This window comes from Eptatretus burgeri, chromosome 10, assembly GCF_056783735.1.
Source record: "Eptatretus burgeri isolate ZD-2024b chromosome 10, Ebu_testis_v1, whole genome shotgun sequence".
NCBI classification, from domain to species: domain Eukaryota; kingdom Metazoa; phylum Chordata; class Myxini; order Myxiniformes; family Myxinidae; genus Eptatretus; species Eptatretus burgeri.
The window spans coordinates 81,316,361-81,338,082 of record NC_140970.1 but is presented as its reverse complement, the minus strand read 5'-3'; the positions used below and the strand labels follow the sequence as shown (position 1 = coordinate 81,338,082).

The 21,722-nt window shown below is 46.8% G+C and overlaps 3 protein-coding genes across 8 annotated transcripts in view; 2 read left to right on the top strand and 1 right to left on the bottom strand.

The window, feature by feature from the left end:
* SLC60A1 (solute carrier family 60 member 1) overlaps positions 1-3,106 on the top strand; it is a 40,992-nt gene extending 37,886 nt beyond the window's left edge. Inside the window, exons 8-10 of the mRNA XM_085899094.1 lie at positions 1,231-1,301; positions 1,442-1,583; positions 2,457-3,106. Coding sequence (XP_085755220.1) covers positions 1,231-1,301; positions 1,442-1,583; positions 2,457-2,479 — 236 coding nt within the window. The 3' untranslated portion in view covers positions 2,480-3,106. The remainder of the gene's footprint in view (positions 1-1,230; positions 1,302-1,441; positions 1,584-2,456) is intronic.
* Positions 3,107-7,975: 4,869 nt separating this feature from the next.
* C10H1orf74 (chromosome 10 C1orf74 homolog) lies at positions 7,976-17,985 on the bottom strand. Of its 4 annotated transcripts, none has more exons than XM_085899095.1 (2): positions 17,894-17,985; positions 7,976-12,084 (listed from the first exon to the last, which is right to left on the bottom strand). In XM_085899095.1, the coding sequence occupies exon 2, from the start codon at positions 12,036-12,038 to the stop codon at positions 11,250-11,252; it is 789 nt and encodes a 262-aa protein (XP_085755221.1). In that variant the 5' UTR covers positions 12,039-12,084; positions 17,894-17,985; the 3' UTR covers positions 7,976-11,249. The 4 variants fall into 4 exon arrangements, with proteins under 4 accessions (XP_085755221.1, XP_085755224.1, XP_085755225.1 ...); XM_085899098.1 differs by lacking the exon at positions 17,894-17,985 and adding an exon at positions 17,689-17,747; XM_085899099.1 differs by lacking the exon at positions 17,894-17,985 and adding an exon at positions 17,684-17,721.
* A 730-nt stretch (positions 17,986-18,715) lies between these two features.
* The window catches only part of PRUNE1 (prune exopolyphosphatase 1), a 44,493-nt gene continuing 41,486 nt past the window's right edge, over positions 18,716-21,722 (top strand). The window contains exons 1-2 of one of the 3 annotated variants that reach the window (XM_085899091.1): positions 18,716-18,848; positions 19,530-19,640. In XM_085899091.1, the coding sequence (XP_085755217.1) occupies positions 19,596-19,640 (45 nt within the window). In that variant the 5' untranslated portion in view covers positions 18,716-18,848; positions 19,530-19,595. Of the gene's footprint in view, positions 18,849-19,525; positions 19,641-21,722 lie in introns of all 3 variants that reach the window. The other 2 variants (XM_085899092.1, XM_085899093.1) reach the window with 2 other exon arrangements.

Here is a 21,722-nt window from a genome sequence, read left to right as displayed (position 1 = left end):
ATCTTGATCCATTTTCCATTAATCAAAGCTGTTTGATATGTTTTTTTTTTCATCTGAGGTTTAGGTGCTACGGTGGTTCAACTGATATTGTTTGGATTGTTTTGAGTTTAAAGATAGATAACGGAAGATGAAAAAGGAAAAACAAAAGGCTGACAAATCATACACTTAAAACGCACAGCAGAACGTTAATGAGTGGCTTGAGAGGTTAAATAATAATCATACCATTCCTCTCGTGCCTTGAAGGCGCATAGGGGCTGCCGAGGCAGTTTCATTGACAAGGAGTAAAGTCCTGGATGGGTCGCCACTCCGAAGCAGCTTACCCTGAAAGGTTATTACCCCAGTACACTGGTACTCATTTCGTCGACCTCAGGATGACAGGCTGAGTGAACCCCACCTGGTGTTAATTCAATGGTGAACAGGGGCTCAAACTCAGGACCCTAAGGTCCCAAGCCAGCCAGCAACCTTAACCACCAAGCCAACACCAGGCTTGAGAGGTTAAAAGTGCCAACTTTTTAAAGTTAAAGTAGTATCATAACAATGGAAGTATTGAGTCAGCGAAGATCTCACAAGGTTGAAAGCCCCAGGTCAAGTGAAGAAGTCCTTTCCAGAAATGTGTGCATACAAGGTGTCGGTGCATCATTTTGCCATGAATTCGCATAATGATGCAACTGATATGGATATACAGTCGCTTAATGAAAGACCTTCACCTGACCTTGAGCTTTCAACCTTGCGAGATCTTCTCCAACCAAATACGTAACAATTTCGGGATTTTAAGTTTACGCAGTAGAACAGTGCGCAGCCATTTCAAGGGTGCAAAGTTCTAAAACAAAAAGGGTGCAAAGAAAAATCCAGCTAAATTTACACCACTATCCTTCACTATTAGGAGCATCTGTCTTACGACTACCATGACGGAAAATTTAACGACCCCAATTCTTAGACGGTGGGAGTGGGGGAAAAAGAAAACATGAGAAACATTCATGAGAAAAAGAAAACGGCAACATTAAACGGTGAATGTGAATTTTGCTGCAATATTTACGGACGAAGTCATGTTTTTCCATTGTCGAGTATAAATCACATTCTCTTTCATGTCACATTTTGGCTCCATTGGAATAACAGAAATAACTACTCGCCTGCCATTCCACGTGACGTCTTCCCTCTATAGATTGTAGAAGTGGAGCAGTGGGAAAGCGAGTCCCCTTTGTTTGTTCTATCGTATGTGTATTTGTGCAGGTTCATCCGTCACGCTTCTCATCATGGGCGCAACAATTGGAGAGATGTCCTTTCCAGTCATTGTTGGTTCGGTGAGTTCGCAGCTTCATTGCTGAAACATTTGGAGCCAAGGATGCATGTCTTTTACTGAACAAACTCAAACTAGATTTTTGACGTCGCTTTATTAGTCGACTCACCAAAGTATTTATATATGTTGGTGGTGTTGTTGTAGGTGATGGAGAAGCATGGTTATGACAAATTCCACTACTGTACCCTGTTTTTCACCATGACTGGACTGGTCAGCTTTTTACTGCTGTTGTTGTGCCGTCATTTTCATTTGCGCACTCAGACGGAGAACGATAAAGACCAACTTGGTATGGCTTGATTTCTTGACGTGCCGTTTGCCTTGTTCCTACCATCTGCTACAATGTGTTTTAAGATTGCTGATATTTTTTATTATGCTTTTGCTGTTTATGTATATTTTGAGCTTAACAAAAAACGTTTTCGGCATCCTTTCGAAATAACGAAGGGACATGTACCTTATATTTTGATTTTATATTGAATTTGTGCACAAGTGGTCTGTCCGTGAACAAAATGAACATCATTGCATGGTATTGAAGTTGTTTTTCATTATTTCTTCCTTTGGTTCTGATGCCGAATTGGAGGAGGCTCCATTGCATGCTAACCATGTATACAGAATGTACTTTTGGATACAGGATGGACTTAGTCCATTCTGGAAACCAAAAGTGATAAAATAAAGATGAGAACAACAAACGTTGTTCTTATCTATTGAAATGAGTTGCAAAGGTTAGTGCGTCACAGAACTGCAGTACATTTTCATCAAGGTGCCTTTCACTGAAGCAAGACTTCTACCAAGTTAAATTTGGGGATCTGATGAACATTCCAAGCAGTACAAGATTGAAAACGAAATTAAAAATAAATAATTTCTCCACCTGACATTGTATGAATCGCCAAAAGTTATTTTTTAATGCTTGTTCTCTATTTTCTCAAGCATTCCCTGTTGATGGTCATTCCATTTTGGTGTTTGTAATATGTCGATGCTACTTTATACTCACGATAACATCAGATGATAATTTTCATTTCAGATCCAGTAATTCTGCCTTAAAATTCTGACTTGAGATTCCATTTAACTTTGAACCTTGAACTTTTATCTCCCAAGCTCTGCAAAGCAAATGTCAAAGTGAAAAATTGATTGCCTGCTTGTCTTGTCTGCATGTCGTTTCCAGTTGGCGAGAAAGAGCTCAAGTGAAGATCTGTTGGTGCTGGAATGAATGGAGATTTCCTTCCAATTATGTAAATAATTGTAAATTCCTATATTTTCAAGCATTAACCCCTGTCGAAGAGCTTCAGTTGGTAAGGATGAAAATAAGGAGACTGGCTTGTTTCATGGCTTTAGTGAAGGTAAATGATTTGATCTCATTGGTATAATCAAATTAATTTGTTCACTGGTAGATATATGGGATGCATTTCACCTTACCTCCATTTGTATAGACCTCAACTTGCATGTCCCTCTCTATCCTGCATCATGGTTGAGGAAAAAGAAGGTGGAGGAGGGGGAACTGGTGGTGGGTCCTCTCTTTTTAACATTTGCCTACTATTTATTTCAGACTTATAATGCTTGAAATATTTTAAATCTGCTAACCTGTATTTGTCTTACAATGTGAAATGATCTAAGCTGTTGGCAAGCAAAGGGTTAGTTCATTTGGACCATTCAGAAGTAAACTGCGCTATCTCACATCTAGGTCCAAACTGAGTTGGTTGAGTGTACGAAGGTCCCTTGAGGTCAATACAACTCTGGTGTTGACAGCTGTTTTCAACAAAATGTTTGATCCTGAAACTGATTTTTGCTTGAAGGGATAATAAATGTGAACCTGAAGTTTGAGACCATTTTTATCACAACCTGTTTCCCAAGGGCCCATAATGTAGTGTGTGCAAGTATTCTGTTAAGAGTTTCAGTTTGTGGTGGTTGAGTAAGGCTGTTGTATTTCAGGAAGGCAAACTTTGAGGGTTTGAAGAGAGAATTGGATGCTCTAGAGTCGAGATAGGCAACAGTAGGGCAATTGGCATAAGAGAAATGGTCAACTTTAAAGGAGTAAATGAGCAGTGTCTACGGTAAAGGGTACATATATTCCAGTGAGGTGTAAATCCAGAGGCAAAAAGAGACTCGGGTAGTTGAGCAGAAATGTAAGTTGTGCTATTAAGCAAAAGCATAGGGAATTTATTAAGTATAAATTAACAGGACTGGAATCAGACTTGTATCAGTATGGGAGTAAACAGGGATTAATTAAGAAAATAACTCGGCAAGGTAAAAGAGAATATGAAAAGGATATGGCCAAGAATATTAAATATCTTCTTTAGTTTGCAGCACAAAGCTGTAGAGTAGCGTCATTTGCTGAGGACACAGCTGATGCAATGTTCTCTGTAGGGTCGGCCAGGGATTTAGAATTTGTTTAGGGTGCCGGTTATAGCTTACCTACTCTTCGCGAAGGACAGCATTGGTTCTTTAACGTCCACCAACAAATACCAGCAGATGGGATGCCCAGTTAAACATCAGATCGGGGGTGGGGGGGGAGGGGGGGTTGAAGATGAATCACTCTGCATGTAAAACACCAGGATGACAGTTTATAGCTGGGTCAGGACTCAAACCTAGGCTATACAGCTTTGAGTTGAGTGTTCATACATCTTGGCTATCCTGTCAGTCAATATTTGTGGTGTATAAGGTGGAGAACAGCAAGGCATTCTTTAAGTACATGCTAAGACAAGTGTAGGTCCTTGAAAAACAGCACAGGGAGATTGGTGAGTGAAGAAAGTGAGATGGCAGGCTTATGTAATGGTTGTTTTGCTTCAACATTTACACAAGAAGAGTCAGGGGAATTGCCAATAACAGAGAATAAATCAAGGAGATAAGGAATGACTTTTACAGGAGTTTCAGTTCGGAGTGGAGGAAGTTATGAAACGACTAATACCAGATAAAGCCCGGGGGCCAGATAATATGCATCAGAGTATCGAGGGAGGTCATGGAGCACCGATATCTTAAATAGCTCGTCGGAGGCAGAACAGGCACCAAATGATTGGAGAGTAGCAAATGTAACACCGTTACTTAAGAAAGGATCCAGAGAATAATTGGGGAACTATAGACCGATGAGTTTGACTACAGTTGATGGGATGATGTTGGAGACGTTAGAGGTCAGATAAGGAACAATTTAGATTATTTTTTTAAACTAATTAAAGGCAATCAGCACGGGTTTACTGAAGGAGATCATGTTTAACAAATTTATTGTTGTTCTATGAAACAGTTTCTGATTTGGGTGGATGACGGAAGTGCAGTGGATGTAGTCCATCTCGACTTTCAGAAGACATTTTATGAGGTAATAGGAGGTTGTTAGCCAAGGTGAGGGCTTGTGGAGTGGCTGTTTGGGTTGGTAAATGGATTGGAAACTGGCTTAGTGGTAGGAAACAAAGATTGGCTATGAATGGGAGGATGTCTGGCTGGGAGCATGTAAGTCGTGGGGAAGCTCAAGGATCAGTACTCCGACCATTATTATTCATAATCTACATCAATGATTTGGACAGTCGGTTAAAGAGTTGGCTTTCCAAATTTGCAGATGACACAAAGCTTGAATGTAAGATAGACAGCAGAGTGATCAGATTCAGGAAAGTCTAAATACTTGTACACTCGGCAAAAAGATTGACAGATGATGCAATTTAACATAAATAAATGTAAGATGCTGTGGATGGGTAAGAATAATGAAGTATAGATTAAACAAGTCTGGAGATGGCGATGGTTCACGAGCAATGTACACGGTTCACCTTTTTTTTTTAATTTTTTTGACCTTCGAGGGGACGCCACGGGCAAACTGGCGGGAATCGGGAAAAACGTAAATGATGAAAGTTGTAGTACTCAAAGAGCACTACTTGCATACCAACTTTCATTCGAAACAGTTGAAAACCCGAGGAGCTCGATGCCCAATTTATTGATTTTTTTTGACATTTTCTAAGTTCGTGACCTTGACCTTGGGACGAAAATGAAAAATCGAGCTCCGTGGGGCTATGCAGGTGCCATTAGGCTAACCAAATACCGAAACCCCTGTCAGATTCGACAAACCCCCTCGGAGAAGATTTAACTTGAAATTGGCTACCCCCTAAAAAGACATGTTCTTTGGGCGTGGCTCCGCCCATAATGGGCACAGCATGCCCATTCTCAGGAAAACACAACTCGATCATGATACAAACCTCGCACCCTAATTTTATAAGGATCGGATCAAAACCCACGGAGCTACGCTCGGGACAGACAGACAGACAGACAGACAGACACACACCCATAACTAATATAGTGGTCACTTACTAACTCGTGAACTAATAAAGTAAGGGGCAGTCTTGGAGTGTGTCACACGAGAGGGATCTGTGAGTGGTAATACATATGGGGGGAAGGGGAGGGGAGAGGGAGGGAAAGCAGACAGCACAGTGACAGGCAGCTAATGGTAAAACTAACAGGGTTTTAGGTTGCAATTGAAGGGGGGATAAATTATAAATCAAGAGGTAATGTTAACATTGTATTGGAACTTAGTTTGTACAATTTTGTTCACCACATCTGAGGAAGGACGTAGTACAGCATAAAGTGATGAGATTAATTCTGGGGCGAGCTGGACTAAGCTAAGAGGATTGAAGGAGACAGGACTTTATCCATTATAAAGGAGGTGATTAAACAGGGATCTGATATAAATGTTCAAGATAATGAAGCATATGGACAAAATAAATGCAGAAGAATTATTCAGCATAATCGACAGTGACAGGACCAGGGACCAGCCTTAGAGAAAAGAAGAGGAGAGTTAGGAGGATAGTAAGGCAGGGGTCTTTCACTCACAGTAGTTAATGCATGGAAGAGTCTCTCTGGAAAGGTAGTGGCAGCAGAAACAGTAGATAGGTACCTTGAAGCATTTCAGATAGAGGGGTCCATGGACATTGGCAGGAATGGTAGGTAGCTGAGGGATTGATGGGTGATTGGATACCTGTGTCATGATTGTGATGTCTGGGAGAGGGTGTCTTAAAAGGTGAATGTGCTGTCTTTGTTTGTTCATTCCTCACCCAAAACACAGAGTATGGTACATCAGTCAGTCTTGAGTGTATACAACACCCCATTGATAAGCCTGGTGTTGGCTTTGGATCCTAGGGTCCTGAGTTTGAGTTCCGTTTACCACTGAATTAACATCAGGGGGTTGACTCAGCCTGTCATCCTTCTGAGGTCGGCGAAATGAGCACCAGTATACTGGTAATAGGAGCATTTTCTTTTGCATCAGTGGCATAGCCACGCCCTGAACCAATGATGCAACCAGCAGCCAAAAAGGCAGCACACGATGGGAACCCCAGTGATGTCTGTGCTTGCCCCACTGTTCTCATCCCCACTCCTTCTCCCCTCCCCAACACTCCTTCACCCCCTCTACCTAAGTGAATGTAAGTTGATAAACTGTTGGATTTAATTAATGTGGTGGAGATGTTGTGCAGGCTTGATGGGCCAAATGTCCTCGTATTGCATCCCAGTTCCTTGTGTATACATATTTTCTGTGTATATATATATATATATATATATATATATATATATATATATATATATATATATATATATATATATAAATAGATAGCCCAGTTTACATCTCAGTGACTCATTCGGCCTGAAACCAACCAAGCATAATGAAATGCAGGTTTGACTTTTCTTTTGCTATTGCACAAAGACAAAGGCATCTTTTGCAATGATTATAAGGGGACTGTGCTGCAAATTGTTTCAGCCAGACAGCATCATGTTTGCTGAAGATGCGATTTCAGGTTCACATGGCCAGGTTATATGTTTGCTGAAGATGCGGTTTCAGGTTCACAAACACTGCGTGCATGTTTGAACAGAGGGCTGATGAGAATGCAGATGACTGCATGAAAAGGGCTGATTAGCTTGACATGGCACAAGTTTTATGACAATTTTTATCCAAAGAATATAAGTATAATATTTATGTATAAAAGATTTTGGATGTTTCTTTCCTTTTTAAAATTGAGTGAAACTCGAAAATGTACATTTTGATAATGACAACGTAAAGTACTTTAGCTTGGCAGGTTTTGTTTGGTGGTGGGGGAGTTGATTATCGAGGTGCTTTTTCAGCAAACAATTTTTATCCCCCGTCGCGTGGCGGAAGGGGGATATTGTTGTCATCCAGGTCGTCCGTCCGTCCGTCCGGGCGTCAACATTTATAGCTGTGAGTGCAATAACTCATAAACTGTTCACCATATCGATTTGAAATTTGGGTCACACATGTACCACCTGAAAAGGAAGAACCCTATTGATTTTGGGCATGGCCGGATCCAAGATGGCCGATTGGGGCGGCCATCTTGAAAAAAATGTTTTTTGTAATAAATGGAAAACCGCTTATCTGATTTCAATTGTTTTTGGTTACTACGTTCCTCACCCCTGGGGAACTTTTTCGAGATGATGACCAAATGGTGTCTTGTTTCCAATTCACCTCCCTCATTATCTGGCCTCCCTATGTATGACCTTTTTCATTCAATGGCAGGGATTCCCCATCTCTGATGGTATATTTGAATGTAGTCAAACATCAGCTCATCACACTCCTGGCCTGCTTTGGCATCAAAATAAAAATCCACCATTGCATATTCTTTTCCGTTTATAGCTCTATCAACAGCAAACTCCGTGCAAGTGGCATAATTACCACCGAAGCTGGATGGATGTTACGTTTCCACCCATCTGTCTGTGAGCAGGATATATAAAAAAAGTTGTGGATGGATTTGGATGAAACTCGATGGACAGGTTGAGTGTGTGACAAGGACAAATGATTAGATTTTGGTGAAGATCTGGGTCAGAAAGTTTATTTTTTTTTAATTCTCAAAATGATTCTTCACCATTGAGAAATGCAGCCAAAAATGATATATTGTATTGTGCTGCTTCTTTTAACGGCCGTTATTAACCCACCTTTCCTGGTGGGGTTGGCCGGGGGAAGATTGGCCCGAGTCTTCACGAACCCGCTGCTCAGGCCTGACATTGGACTAGTTTAGGTAGGAAATTTTAATTTGGCTAGGGTGCTGGGAACAGCTCGCTTACTCTTCACGAAGAACACCATGGGATTTTTAACGTGCTCCAACTAATGCTGGCATATGGGACACCCGTTGAATGTTCGTCTGCGGGACAGCACGCATTCATCAATCACCAAAACGATATATAGCAAAATATTTGAAAACGTTGTGGTCAAGTTGTGACAACTTGGTGGATGAGTTAGTTAAGTGGCAAGAACAAGCCGATTAGATTTTGGTTCAGGTCCGGCTTATCAGTGGAATCCAAAACGTAAACTGTTCAGCCTGGCAGAGGTATACGCTCTACCGAGTGCCATTCTAGTTGTTGGAGTGATCGCTGAGTCTGGAAAGTTGGCCGTTTGATTCCAACCTAGGCCGAGTTACTATAAAGATGAAACATGGTATGTGCTGCTTCCTTGCTTGACACGAGGCATTTACAGGACAGAGCATGGACAAACACCCTTAGATTGATCCTCCATGGAAAAAGAGTAAATTCCTGCATAATTGCCCCACATGAGTGTGGACAGAAAAGTGACATCACAACATAAACGATGCATCTCTGAGTCCCAATGCTCTGGGAACTGATGCCACTTCCCCCAAAGGACAGCAGCTGTTTGTGTGAAATAAAGTCTGGTGTTGTCTCATGTATTTGATGCAGGCACTCCATGAGCTTTAAATAATATTTTTAAAAGGAGGTCTTTGAGAGCACAATTTCAATAAAAGCCACAATTTTTTTAAAATATAAACGTGATTTATAACTGCATTTTATCATCGGCATCAAAGTCAAAAGTAGTTGTACATGTTACATAATAATTTTGTTGTTGGGGTGGGGAACTGGTGATTGGGGATGATTGAGTGTTCACATATTATTGAGCTGAAATAGAGAAACTCTGGTATGGTAGCTGTATCTGTAGGTTAAAGATGTATAGATAAGTTCCCATTGGCTTACTGCCTCTGAAGGATAACATACATGGTGGGGTTTCACGGACGACATGCGGAACAAGACGAAGGTGACCAGGGTAAACGGAATCGGCCTTATTTATTCCATTTGTTCAAACCATGTGCTAATCAACGGATAATACCCAAGCCTGAGTGGATACTTGATATAAGCAACAGACAGCACATGTTAGTGCAATGACCTTCTTGCCTGTGAAGCCCACCAAGGTGGTGGTTTATACTCAGGTCGAAGATCGAACCCACACTCGACAGTTCAAAAGCAATTTGACGTGATGGAATTTCAAGACTTTCAGATGTGAAGACTTGACATGGAAATTTAATGTCCGACTTCATTTTTTTTAATATCACAACTAGAAGCAACCTCTCACCCTCTCCCAATAAATAAATAAGCAACAGATAGAGGGGAGGAAACACGGTAAGAAAAAGAATCACTCCTTTCGTGCCTTCAAATGCATCGAGCTGCCGAGGTAGTTTGTCCTTGGCTGGGGGCCACACTCCTGGCCAACTCACCACAGGACACTCAAATGGCTCATTCTTTCCAGGAAGCTGATACTAGTTTTGCTGGCTTTGGAAGGATGACAGCTATCAACCCACCTGTTGTTAATGGCATGATCGGGGCTCAAAATCAGGGCCTGAAGATCTCTGAAAGCCAACTACCTCAACAACAGGCTGACTCACAGTAACCTGCAGTAAAAGGGTTGGGTAAGTTTTGGTTAACGGACATAGAAAAGATTTTGTGAAGCTAAGAGTGGTGTACCATTTGCTTTAAGTACTGGAGGGAAGAGTGCAATGAAACCAGAAATGGTAGGAAGCAGGAACAAAACTAGAACGGCACTCGGTGGAGCACATACCTGTGCCAGGTACGTTTTGTATCTCACTGATAGGCCAGATCTGGATGCGGACCCGAACCAAAATCAAATCACCTACCCAACGCATGGGTCCATGACCTTTTTAAGATATCTGCTCACAGACACATAAACAGTTGTGAATACGAGGTTCATCTAAAAAGTAACGGGACTGACTTCACAGAAATTTTATTCCAAAAAATATATTGAAATCACAGCTTGTCCCCTTCAAAATAGTTTCCCTCCAGTCTCACACACTTGTCCATCCTCTTCTTCCACGCATCAATGCACCCCCTTGTAAGGCTTCTTCTGGAATCCTCCAGAGCTCCGTCCTCACGGCCCTTTTGATGGCCTCCACATCAGGAAATCGGGTCCCCTTGATCACCCCCTTGAGCTTGGGGAATAGGAAAAAATCACAAGGGGCCAAGTCTGGCGAATACGGGGGTTACTCCAGAGTTGGCACATTTCTCTCCGCCCAAAAACTGTCTGATGCTCAGGGCACTGTGAGCAGGGGCGTCGTCATGGTGAAGCACCCAGGCGTTGTTATCCCCCAGATCCCTCCTCCTGTCCCGGACTGATCTCATGAGGCGCCGGAGGATCTCCTTGTACACGTATTGATTCACTGTTTGACCCTGTGGTAGAAACTCGAAGTGGACGATGCCCTTGAGGTCAAAAAAACGCGATGAGCATCACCTTGACCTTCGACTTCGACATCCTTGCTTTCTTTGGTCTTGGTGATGCCGGACTTTCTTCCCTGCAGCAATGCGAAGGATCCGGAAGGTGTTTTGCCAAGCTTGGCAAGAAACTTCCAATTGGCTCTCTGCTCACGTCTCATAGCGCAACGAGTCAGACTAGACAACGTGTAAAGCACGACCTGTAAAAAAAATCACACAATGAGCGCAGTCAACCATCACCAGTCATATATATTGCAGGAATGTTGTGAAAGACTGTGATGCAACCTGCTCATTCAAGTTGTGTAAGTGGAGCACACAGCAGGCTCAGTCCCGTTACTTTTTAGACGGACCTCGTATATAATCTCCGTCCATCTTCAATGGCAGAAGTAAAGAGTCGAGTTTGCAAAACAGAATAACCGACGTCTCCCTTTGCTATCCCAGCACACACAAAACAAAACCCAATAAAATCGGTGAGTTACAGGCCACCAGATGGCAACCAAGTCATTTCTGAAGTCACATTTAAATGTTCAAAGCAGCATTGCCTAGCAAAATCCAGGTGGAGGGTGGCTTGCCATCGAGCTAACACCGACGTCGTGGATGATCCCACAACAGTTGGGACGCTGAATGAGCAAATGTCGTGGCACACCGCAGAGCCACTGAGCCTCTTGTGGAAGGCAGAGGCACGATAAACCCTCACAGGCTGACTTGCGAGGCACGTTTCTCCTTCTTGACCTGCCTCGGCCTTACTCCAATAAACCACCGGGTAACCCAGCAAAAGACCAAACGCTGTCGCGAGGTTCCAACCTTTCGTTTCAGGTTCTATCAACACAGGTTCAGTGGGTCCAGGGGCAGGTGCTGCAACTATTGCAGCAGCCAAAGTCTGGGCGATGTGCAATGATTCCGCCATGGCCTCTGCTTTGGCAATCTGTGGTTCAGTGAGGGATGGAGACGCATCGACGAGAACCCAGCGGCCTTCTGACAGGTGGGTCACGGTAGCCGACGGGTTGGCCACTATCAAATGCCCTTGAAGGTCCAAAAGTGTAAGTGATGGTCCACGCAATAGACCAGAAGCTCGCAGCCGGCTGAGGAACGTTAACAGGCCTTTTGGCTCCACCGAGGAGCGATCATAGAGAAAACCTGGCCGCAAACCGACTTCCACGGCAACAGCATCCCAAGCAGCTTTAGCCGCACGCCTTCCAGCTCGTACTGTGTTCAGGCCCAGGGATTGGCAGGCCAAGGACTCCAAGTCTCGATCGCTGAGCATGCCTCACAACGGCCCATTCACTGGAATATTTGTAAACTGCAAGGCACTGTTAAACAAACAAGCAATGTATCACCATCATCACCATCATCATCACCATCACCATCACCATCACCATCACCATCACCATCACCATCACCACCACCACCATAACCACCATCACCATCATCATCACCATCACCACCATCATCACCATCACCACCACCATCACCATCATTATCACCATCACCACCACCACCATCACCATCACCACCATCACCATCACCACCATAACCATCACCGTCACCATCATCATCACCATCACCATCACTGAGGTAAAATTACAGTGCTAACAAGGACGTGCTTCGTCAAAATGAAAACATTATACAATATATAGAGAACATTGTACTTTACGGTACTTCTACATATCGACGGTCCCCTGGGCCAGTGCGCATGCGCAGCCTGACCCGGAGCCAGGGATGTTGTGGGTGTTTCAACCTGTTCAATACTTGTTTGATTATTGTCGTTCCACGCTAATAAAGTGGTCGAACAAATTGAACTCTGTTCTTATTTATAATCAAACAACTTGATGCAGTCGAGTAAAGATCGTCGGTGCTGAGGAGGACACGACTGGGTGAAAACGGACCACGAGAACGTCGACAGTGAGTTTGGATTTCTTGGGTACTGTACCCAATCTTCGCCCCCAGGACACTGTACACACGTGTGCATCACCGAAAATAGAACGTTTACTCCAGAATAGCTGTTCCTATGGCGCCGGTGGAAGCAGAGTGCCCGATCGAGGGTTGTGACTATATGGCTACACACGCAGAGGCGGCAGTGGTGGCCGCCATGTTGAGTATACACGCCACTGTGCACGTCGCCGCCCCCAGGGCGGCGAGCTCGAATGCCAAGGTGGAGAAACTCAAGCGTCCCTCCATAGCACTGGCCGGAACGGGCGAGGCCTGGTCGTACTTCATAACCCGCTGGGGCGAATACAAAACAGGTACTAAGCTTGTCGGACCTGACATAGTCGCGCAGCTACTGGAGTGCTGTGAGGAGGAGCTGAGAAAGGACCTCACTCGCGCGGCGGGTCGGAGCCTCGTGGGCAGCGATGAAGAAGACGTCCTCGCCGCCATGAAGGCGCTCGCCGTCCGGACGGAGAACACGATGGTAGCTCGAGTGGCCCTGTCTAACATGCGGCAGGGACACGAGGAGCCCGTCCGGTCATTCCACGCCCGCATCAAGGGGCAGGCGGACACGTGCAAGTATGAAATGAAGTGCACCAAGGCGGGGTGCGATCAGGTCAACGACTTCACCGAAGAGATATTGCGCAACGTGGTTGCCCGTGGCATCGCGGACCAAGCAATACAACTTGACCTACTCGGTGAGAAGAACCAGGACATGCCATTAAAGGACATGATAGAGTATATCGAGGCCAAAGAGTCTGGAAAACGCTCGGCATCGCGCCTGCTTGACACTCAGAGCACGGACGCGATCAGTAGTTCGTATCGGCGGGGAAAGCGACAGGACGTCCGCGCCAAAGTAGGAGCCAGGCCGGAAAAACGGAAGGCCAAGCCCGAAGGAGTATGCATCTACTGCGGCGAGGTGGGCCACGGCAAAACGCCTCAATGGCGCGCCAGACGCGCCGAGTGCCCCGGATACGGTAAAAAGTGCCGGAAGTGTGACCGCCAGAATCACCTCGACAAGGCGTGCCTGGGCGGCCGATCGGCAAGACCCCCATCTAAGGAGACCGACGGGATGTACGACGAGCAGACGGCGGCCTTCGTCGAGCTATGCACGGTCACCATGGCCAGCACAGAGGACGAAATGCGCACGCTTCCCCTCGCTCACCACCTGTACGATGATATGTGCGATAAGTGGATGAAACGCATATCCGACCCGCAGCCATACGTCAACCTCACTCTCACCAACAAGCGCGAGGATTACAAAGCGCTGGGTTTTAACCTCCTGAAACACACTCGCGCGGTAACCCTACCCGCTATGGCAGACACGGGGTGCCAGAGCTGCCTGATCGGCATTAAAGTCGTCCAACAAATGGGCCTGAGTACCGAGGACCTCATACCTGTATCCATGACCATGAAGGCCGCAAACAACAGAGGAATTCGTATCCTCGGAGCCGTGGTAGTGAGATTCGCCGGTAACAGTGACGACGCTCGGAGATTGGAGACGTGCCAAATCGCGTATGTGACGGACTCTTCAGACCGCATATTCCTCTCCCGCGCGGCCTGCATGGACCTGGGAATGATCTCGGACAGATTCCCGACACTCGGAGAGGTGAATCTGACGACCTCGGAATTGTGCGACTGCCCGCGACGCGCGGAGCCGCCGACCAAGCCGACCGCACTCCCCATGCCAGCGACCGAGGCCAACAGAGAGGCACTACAGTCACATTTACTCAGGATGTATGCTCAGAGCACATTCAACACGTGCCCACACCAGCCACTACCGAGAATGACCGGCCCGCCACTACGTCTTATGCTCAGTGAGAACGCAACACCGGTTGCCCATCACACTCCCATCTCCGTGGCCATACATTGGCAAGATGAGGTAAAAGCAGGCTTCGACCAGGACGTTCGGCTCGGCGTGTTGGAGGAAGTACCCGTCGGCACGCCGGTGACATGGTGTCACCGCATGGTAATTTGCGCGAAAAAGAATGGCAAGCCGCGACGCACCGTCGACTTTCAGGCCTTGAACAAGCATGCGTTCCGCGAGACCCACCACACCCAATCCCCGTTCCACCAGGCGAGACGCGTACCTAACGGGAAGCGCAAGACAGTATTCGACGCATGGAACGGTTACCATAGCGTCCGCCTACACGAGGACGACCGCCACAAGACGACCTTCATCACTCCATGGGGGCGCTACCGGTACCTATCTGCCCCACAAGGGTATATGGCATCGGGGGACGGTTACTCACGACGATACGATGAGATCGTCGCGGACATTGGTAACAAGACCAAGTGCGTAGATGACACGCTCCTATGGTCAGACACGATTGAGGGGAGCTACTTCCAGGCGGTCCAATGGCTGGATATATGCGGCCGGAATGGAATCATCCTCAACCCGGAGAAGTTTGTCTTCAGCGCACCCACGGTGGACTTCGCGGGCTTCACCATCACCATGACCGACGTGCGACCGTGCAGCCGCTACCTGGAAGCAATCCACGATTTCCCACAACCGCGTAACATCACCGACGTCAGATCGTGGTTCGGGCTTGTCAACCAGGTGGCATACGCCTTTAGTATGGCCGAACGAATGCAGCCATTCCGGAAGCTCCTGAAAAGTGGAGAACGCTTCCAGTGGTCCATGGAGTTAGAGGACATATTCCGCGAGTCGAAAGACGTGATCGTACAAGAAATCGAACACGGTGTCCGCATATTTGACAAAACTAAGCCAACATGCATCGCCACGGACTGGTCGAAGGAGGGAATCGGATTCTGGTTGCTTCAAAAGCACTGCCGATGCGTGCCAGTTAGACCATTCTGCTGCACTGATGGATGGAAAATAACCCTGGTCGGCAGCAGATTTACACACGCGGCAGAATCCAGATACACGCGCCCATAGAGGGCGAGGCTCTCGCAGTCGCGGACGCCTTGGACAAAGCGCGCTACTTCGTACTGGGCTGCGAGAACCTGATCGTTGCGGTAGACCACAAACCACTGCTGAAACTCCTTTCGGACAGAGCACTTGACGACATACCCAACCCCCGCCTCAGGAACCTCAAGGAGAAGACCCTGCGTTATCGCTTCCGCATCATACATATCCCGGGAATGAAGAACAAGGCGGCAGATGCCATGTCGCGCAGGCCAGTTGGCACCACGCGACCTCCACTCATGAACCTTCCAGATGACAATGCCACCATAGCGACCCACCTCCAACCAAGCACGCACACCGACGTCCTGTCCCTCCTACGCCAAACTGAGCCGGAGTATGACGACGACGTCGAGGACAACCTGGCATGGTGTGCCGCGGGCCTCGAATCATTGCGATCAGTAACATGGGATCGCGTCAGGGAAGCCACCAGCAGCGATGGCGATATGCACATATTGGAGGGAATGACAATGAACGGCATCCCCGACTCAAAAATCGAGATGCCAGAGACAATTCGCGACTATCACCAGTACCGCGAGAACATTACATCGACAGATGGAGTGATCCTATACAAGGACCGAGTAGTCATACCACCCTCACTCCGCGGCGATGTGCTGAGCGCCCTACACGCTGCCCACCAGGGCGTATCAATGATGACCGCCCGCGCAGAATCCTCTGTATTCTGGCCAGGCATGTCGGCCGACATCAGCGCCACTCGGAAAAACTGCGAACACTGCCACCGGATGGCACCATCAGAGCCTGGAGCGCCACCAACTCCACCTATTCCGGTCGTTTACCCCTTTCAGGCAGTGTGCTCGGACTTCTTTGTACACAGGGGTGCACACTACCTTGTGACAGTGGACAGATACTCGAACTGGCCGATCATCTCAAAGTCGACGGGTGGCGCCGCCGGACTCATAAACCACTTACGTCGCGTCTTCGTGACATACGGGACACTAGAAGAGCTCGCGTCGGATGGGGGACCGGAGTTCACCTCCACCGAGACCAGGTCATTCCTGCACAGATGGGGCGTACACCACCGCTTGTCATCGGTGGCCTTCCCTCACAGCAACTGTCGCGCGGAGATTGGAGTTAAGACAATGAAACGACTTATCACGGACAACACCAGCCCGCAGGGAGAACTTGACACTGACGCTGTGCAGAGAGCGATACTACAATATCGTAACACACCTGACCCTGACACGAAGATCTCCCCGGCAATGTGTGTCTTCGGCCGCCCGATACGCGATTTCATCCCAATTATCCCCGGGAAGTACAGACCGCACGACACTTGGCATGAGACCCTGAAAGCGAGGGAGGAGGCCCTCCGCAAACGTCATATCCGCACAGCCGACACCTGGGCAGAACACACCAAACGTCTTCCGCCACTTGCTGTAGGGGACCTAGTCCGCGTACAGAACCAGACAGGATTCCACCCAAAAAAATGGGACAAGACAGGCAGTATCGTGGAGGTACGCCAACACGACCAATACGTGATCAAGATCGACGGCTCGGGCAGAGTCACACTTCGGAACAGGAAATTCCTGCGCAAGTTTAGCCCAGTTCGCAATGACCAGCTGCCACCCCGGTCTATCTATGATGATCTAGCAACCCGCATCACTGTACCTGCACCCGTTGTAACACCGCAACTGCCTGACCTCGACAGCGAACCCGTGACATCTGCGACGCCAACGGGGCCCACGCCGGCACTGACGTCAGTATGCACACCACGGCGCAAGACGACACCCGTTTCAGACACGCCAGCAGCACCAGGACGAGGCACACCGAGGCGCGCGATCCTTCAGACGCCACCATCGGCCCCTGAAACCCCGAGAGCCCCATCCCCACTGGGGCCCGATGTGACACCACCAGCACCAGCGATAGGTCAACGCCGATCCACCAGAGCGACCAGCGTGCCTGCCTGGCACAAGGACTACTCCATGGAATAGTCACACGATGGGCGATATCAACTTTTGTTCATTCATTAAACTTAATATTTTCTCAGCCTTTATCTATTAACATAATAAAGACTCGGAGGGAGATAGAGAACATTGTACTTTACGGTAATTCTACATATCGACGGTCCCCTGTGCCAGTGCGCATGCGCAGCCTGAGCCGGAGCCAGGGATGTTGTGGGCGTTTCAACCTGTTCAATACTTGTTTGATTATTGTCGTTCCACGCTAATAATGTGGTCGAACAAATTGAACTCTGTTCTTATTTAATATAATATGCATTTATACGATTGGTTGCAAATATTGGAAAGTACCAAATATATCGATGAGTTTCCTTTCTCAAAAAAACACGAATCAAAATCCAAGCACGGGCACCGGAAGTCGACGTCGAGATCGGGAAAGAAAATCACAAAGTATTTCCTGATTTAATGAATGAATGTGATGAAAAAAAACAAATCTGTGCGGAATTACAAGTACCAAAAAAGTACGCTCGCATCAATATAATGGTGAAAGGAAGTTTGCGTTAAAAGCGGTTTAAATGTTAGGCGGTATTGTGATCCATGACGGTGTGATTCGTATTAGCATCACTATTATATTACGTACGCAGATAAAAGAAACAAAAAGGTGCAATTTGCGTTAATTGACATCATCCCTCTATATGGAGTACAATACTCCATGATAATGCTTCAGGGAATTTTACATGAAAACTGAAAGCGGCTAAAATTTTAACCGGTATTTTATTCTATGACGATGTCATTCGTATTAGTATCACGGTTATTACGTACGCAGCATAAACACGGAACCCTCGGTCAAAAGAATGCGTGTGGTCGCTTCTTTTGGGGGTCTCAACATGGCGTCCCATTGAACTTCAGCATTCAGCCGTTTTTAATACAGCCAATCCAATTTGTGTGGAGATCACTGGTCGTGGCACAGGAAATGAGACTTGAAATTTTAAACGCAAAATTCGGAGGGAAAAATGAGGAAGAAGAAGGAGGACAATTTTTCAATGTGATCCACTTGGCCCTTCTCATTACGATTACAGAAACGTCGAACAACAACAACAACAACAACAACAACAACAACAACAACAACAACAACAACAACAACAACAACAACAACAACAACAACAACAACAACAACAACAACAACAACAACAACAACAACAACCAGAAACTTCATCGGATAATTGATTTCGTGTTGATCGAAGTTGTTCACCTGTGTTCGACCCGTGACCACACCTGATCGGGTTGTGCTTGTGCCAGGAGTCCGGTACAGTCCGCCATTCAAACATTGCATGTGTGGTAACTGTCCTCAGTGTAGTCGTCGGGTCGTGAAACTGTCCTCGGTGTAGTAGTTGTGTCGTGAAACTGTCCTCGGTGTAGTAGTTGTGTCGTGAAACTGTCCTCGGTGTAGTAGTTGTGTCGTGAAACTGTCCTCGGTGTAGTAGTTGTGTCGTGAAACTGTCCTCAGTGTAGTAGTTGTGTCGTGAAACTGTCCTCGGTGTAGTAGTTGTGTCGTGAAACTGTCCTCGGTGTAGTAGTTGTGTCGTGAAACTGTCCTCAGTGTAGTAGTTGTGTCGTGAAACTGTCTTCAGTGTAGTAGTTGGGTCATGAAACTGTCCTCGGTGTAGTAGTTGTGTCGTGAAACTGTCCTCAGTGTAGTAGTTGTGTCGTGAAACTGTCCTCAGTGTAGTAGTTGTGTCGTGAAACTGTCCTCAGTGTAGTAGTTGTGTCGTGAAACTGTCCTCAGTGTAGTAGTTGTGTCGTGAAACTGTCCTCGGTGTAGTAGTTGTGTCGTGAAACTGTCCTCGGTGTAGTAGTTGTGTCGTGAAACTGTCCTCGGTGTAGTAGTTGTGTCGTGAAACTGTCCTCAGTGTAGTAGTTGTGTCGTGAAACTGTCCTCAGTAGAAAACGACAACGAATCGATTTTTTCTTCCATATCTCAAGCCAGATGGATATCTATTAATAGAACCAAACTACCGTTTGTGACGCGATCAAATGCGTCCGGATTGAAAACATGGATTTTGCAACGTTCATCGTCGAGAGCCGAAACGTAACACAGGTACGTGACGATGTTCCAGTTCGAGCGTCTTTCCCGCGAGTTTACCTCGAATTTTGTTCAAGGGTCGAACATGGGGAAGAACCACGCGGAGCATGACGTGCTGGTTCGGGGTTAACGAGCCTGGTCACCATGGTAACACGATCAATATATGCAAACAGTCGCTCCAAAGGTGTGTTCACCCAGGTAATCCGCATTAAGTCATGCTCAAGAAAAAAAATAAATCAGACTGCCGTTCAAGTGTAAGTGTTTGATTCGCACCGGGAAGCAGGGACTGGGAGTGACCCGTTTGCATCACACACGTTCGCCTGATGTTGGCTTCACGGTTAAAGGCTTCAGATGTTATGGTCTTGAGGTCGTGCCCCTGCTCTGCCGTTAAATGAAGCTCCTGTCGTGCCACCAGGTGGAATGACAGCCTGTCATCCTTTGGAGGTCGGCAAAATGAATACCAGCTTTATTCGAAACGGGGGGCACTGCATCAGCGGCACAGCCGAGCTCCCAGCAATGATACACTAAAATTTAGCGTTGCAGTCCTTGGCCGGTCACCGACACACAATAGCCTGGTGTTGGTCTGGTAGTTAGGGTAGCTGAGGGCCCTGTCACACCTTGACGATTTAGCCAGCGTATGCCTGACGTATGCAAGATTTGGCTAAAACGCCGGCACACGTCGAATACGTTATGGGTAAGTTTGTATACGTTAAAAGCACGCTGGCATACGTCGTAGTACGCCGAGGTGTTAGACAAATTCTCCATGCTTGAAATTTTTCGACGTATGCCAGCGTGTGACTCACACGTTCCGCATAATGCTGGCCATAAGTTGTAGGCACGTTACGCGATCGTTGACACACGTCGACACACGTGACTTGTAAGTTACTCATAAGTCGAAACATGTCAAGGTAATGGTTAGCGTCAGTGTTCCAGACTCCATGGTTTTTTTTTTTTTCTTCTGCGGTATGACGGTCATGTTAACACTTCGATTTCTAGTGCGGTTATAATATAATATAATTAATAGGCTGCCGCTCAACGATTAAAATCATAACCGCACTAGAAATCAAAGTGTCAACATCACCGTCATACCGCAGAAAAGAAACAAACAAACAATCAGGGAGTCTGGAACACTGACGCTAACCATTACCTTGACATGTTTCAACTTATGAGTAACTTACAAGGAACGTGTTTCGACGTGTGTCAACGATCGTGTAACGTGCCTACAACTTATGGCCAGCATTATGCGGAATGTGTGTGTCATACGATAGCATACGTTGAAAAATTTCAAGCATGGAAAATTTGTTTAACACCTCGGCGAACTACGACGTATGCCAGCGTGCTCTTAACGTATACAAACTTACCCATAACGTATTTGACGTGTGCCAGCGTTTTCGCCAAATCTTGCATACGTCAGGCATACGCTGGCTAAATCGTCAAGGTGTGACAGGGCCTTGACTTGGGATCCCAGGGTCCTGAGTTTGAGGCCCGTTTTCCACTGAATTAATACCAGGTGGGGTTAGCTCGACCTGTCATCCTTCCGAGGTCGGCAAAATGAGTGCCAGCTTGCTGGTATCTTGTGTCGGAGTGGTGACCCATCCAGGATTGTGCCCAATAGCCAAGGAGACTGCTTAGGCAGCGTCAACGCTCTGCACAGAGGATGGTCCCAATGGATGGATTTGATAATCACTGCAATTAAGGCAACATCCTTAGATGTGGAGCCTTGCCACTCAGGGAGCCAGGCCTTTTAGATGTGGAGCCTTGCCACTCAGGGAGCCAGGCCCCTCAGATGTAGAGCCTTGCCACTCAGGGAGCCAGGCCCCTCAGTTGTGGAGCCTTGCCACTCAGGGATCCAGGCCCCTCAGATGTGGAGCCTTGCCACTCAGGGAGCCAGGCCCCTCAGATGTGGAGCCTTGCTACTCGGGGAGCTTGGCCCTCCACAGCTAGATTGGCTGTTGTGCAATGCTTACATTTTGCCTGGAAACGCAAGGTTCATTGGAAATCAGATGGGGGTTATTACATCCTCAGTGGGTCAGCAGGTTTGGAGGTGAAAATGTGGGCCAAACCCTCCAGTTGCAGGTTCTTGGGTCCATTGTAGAA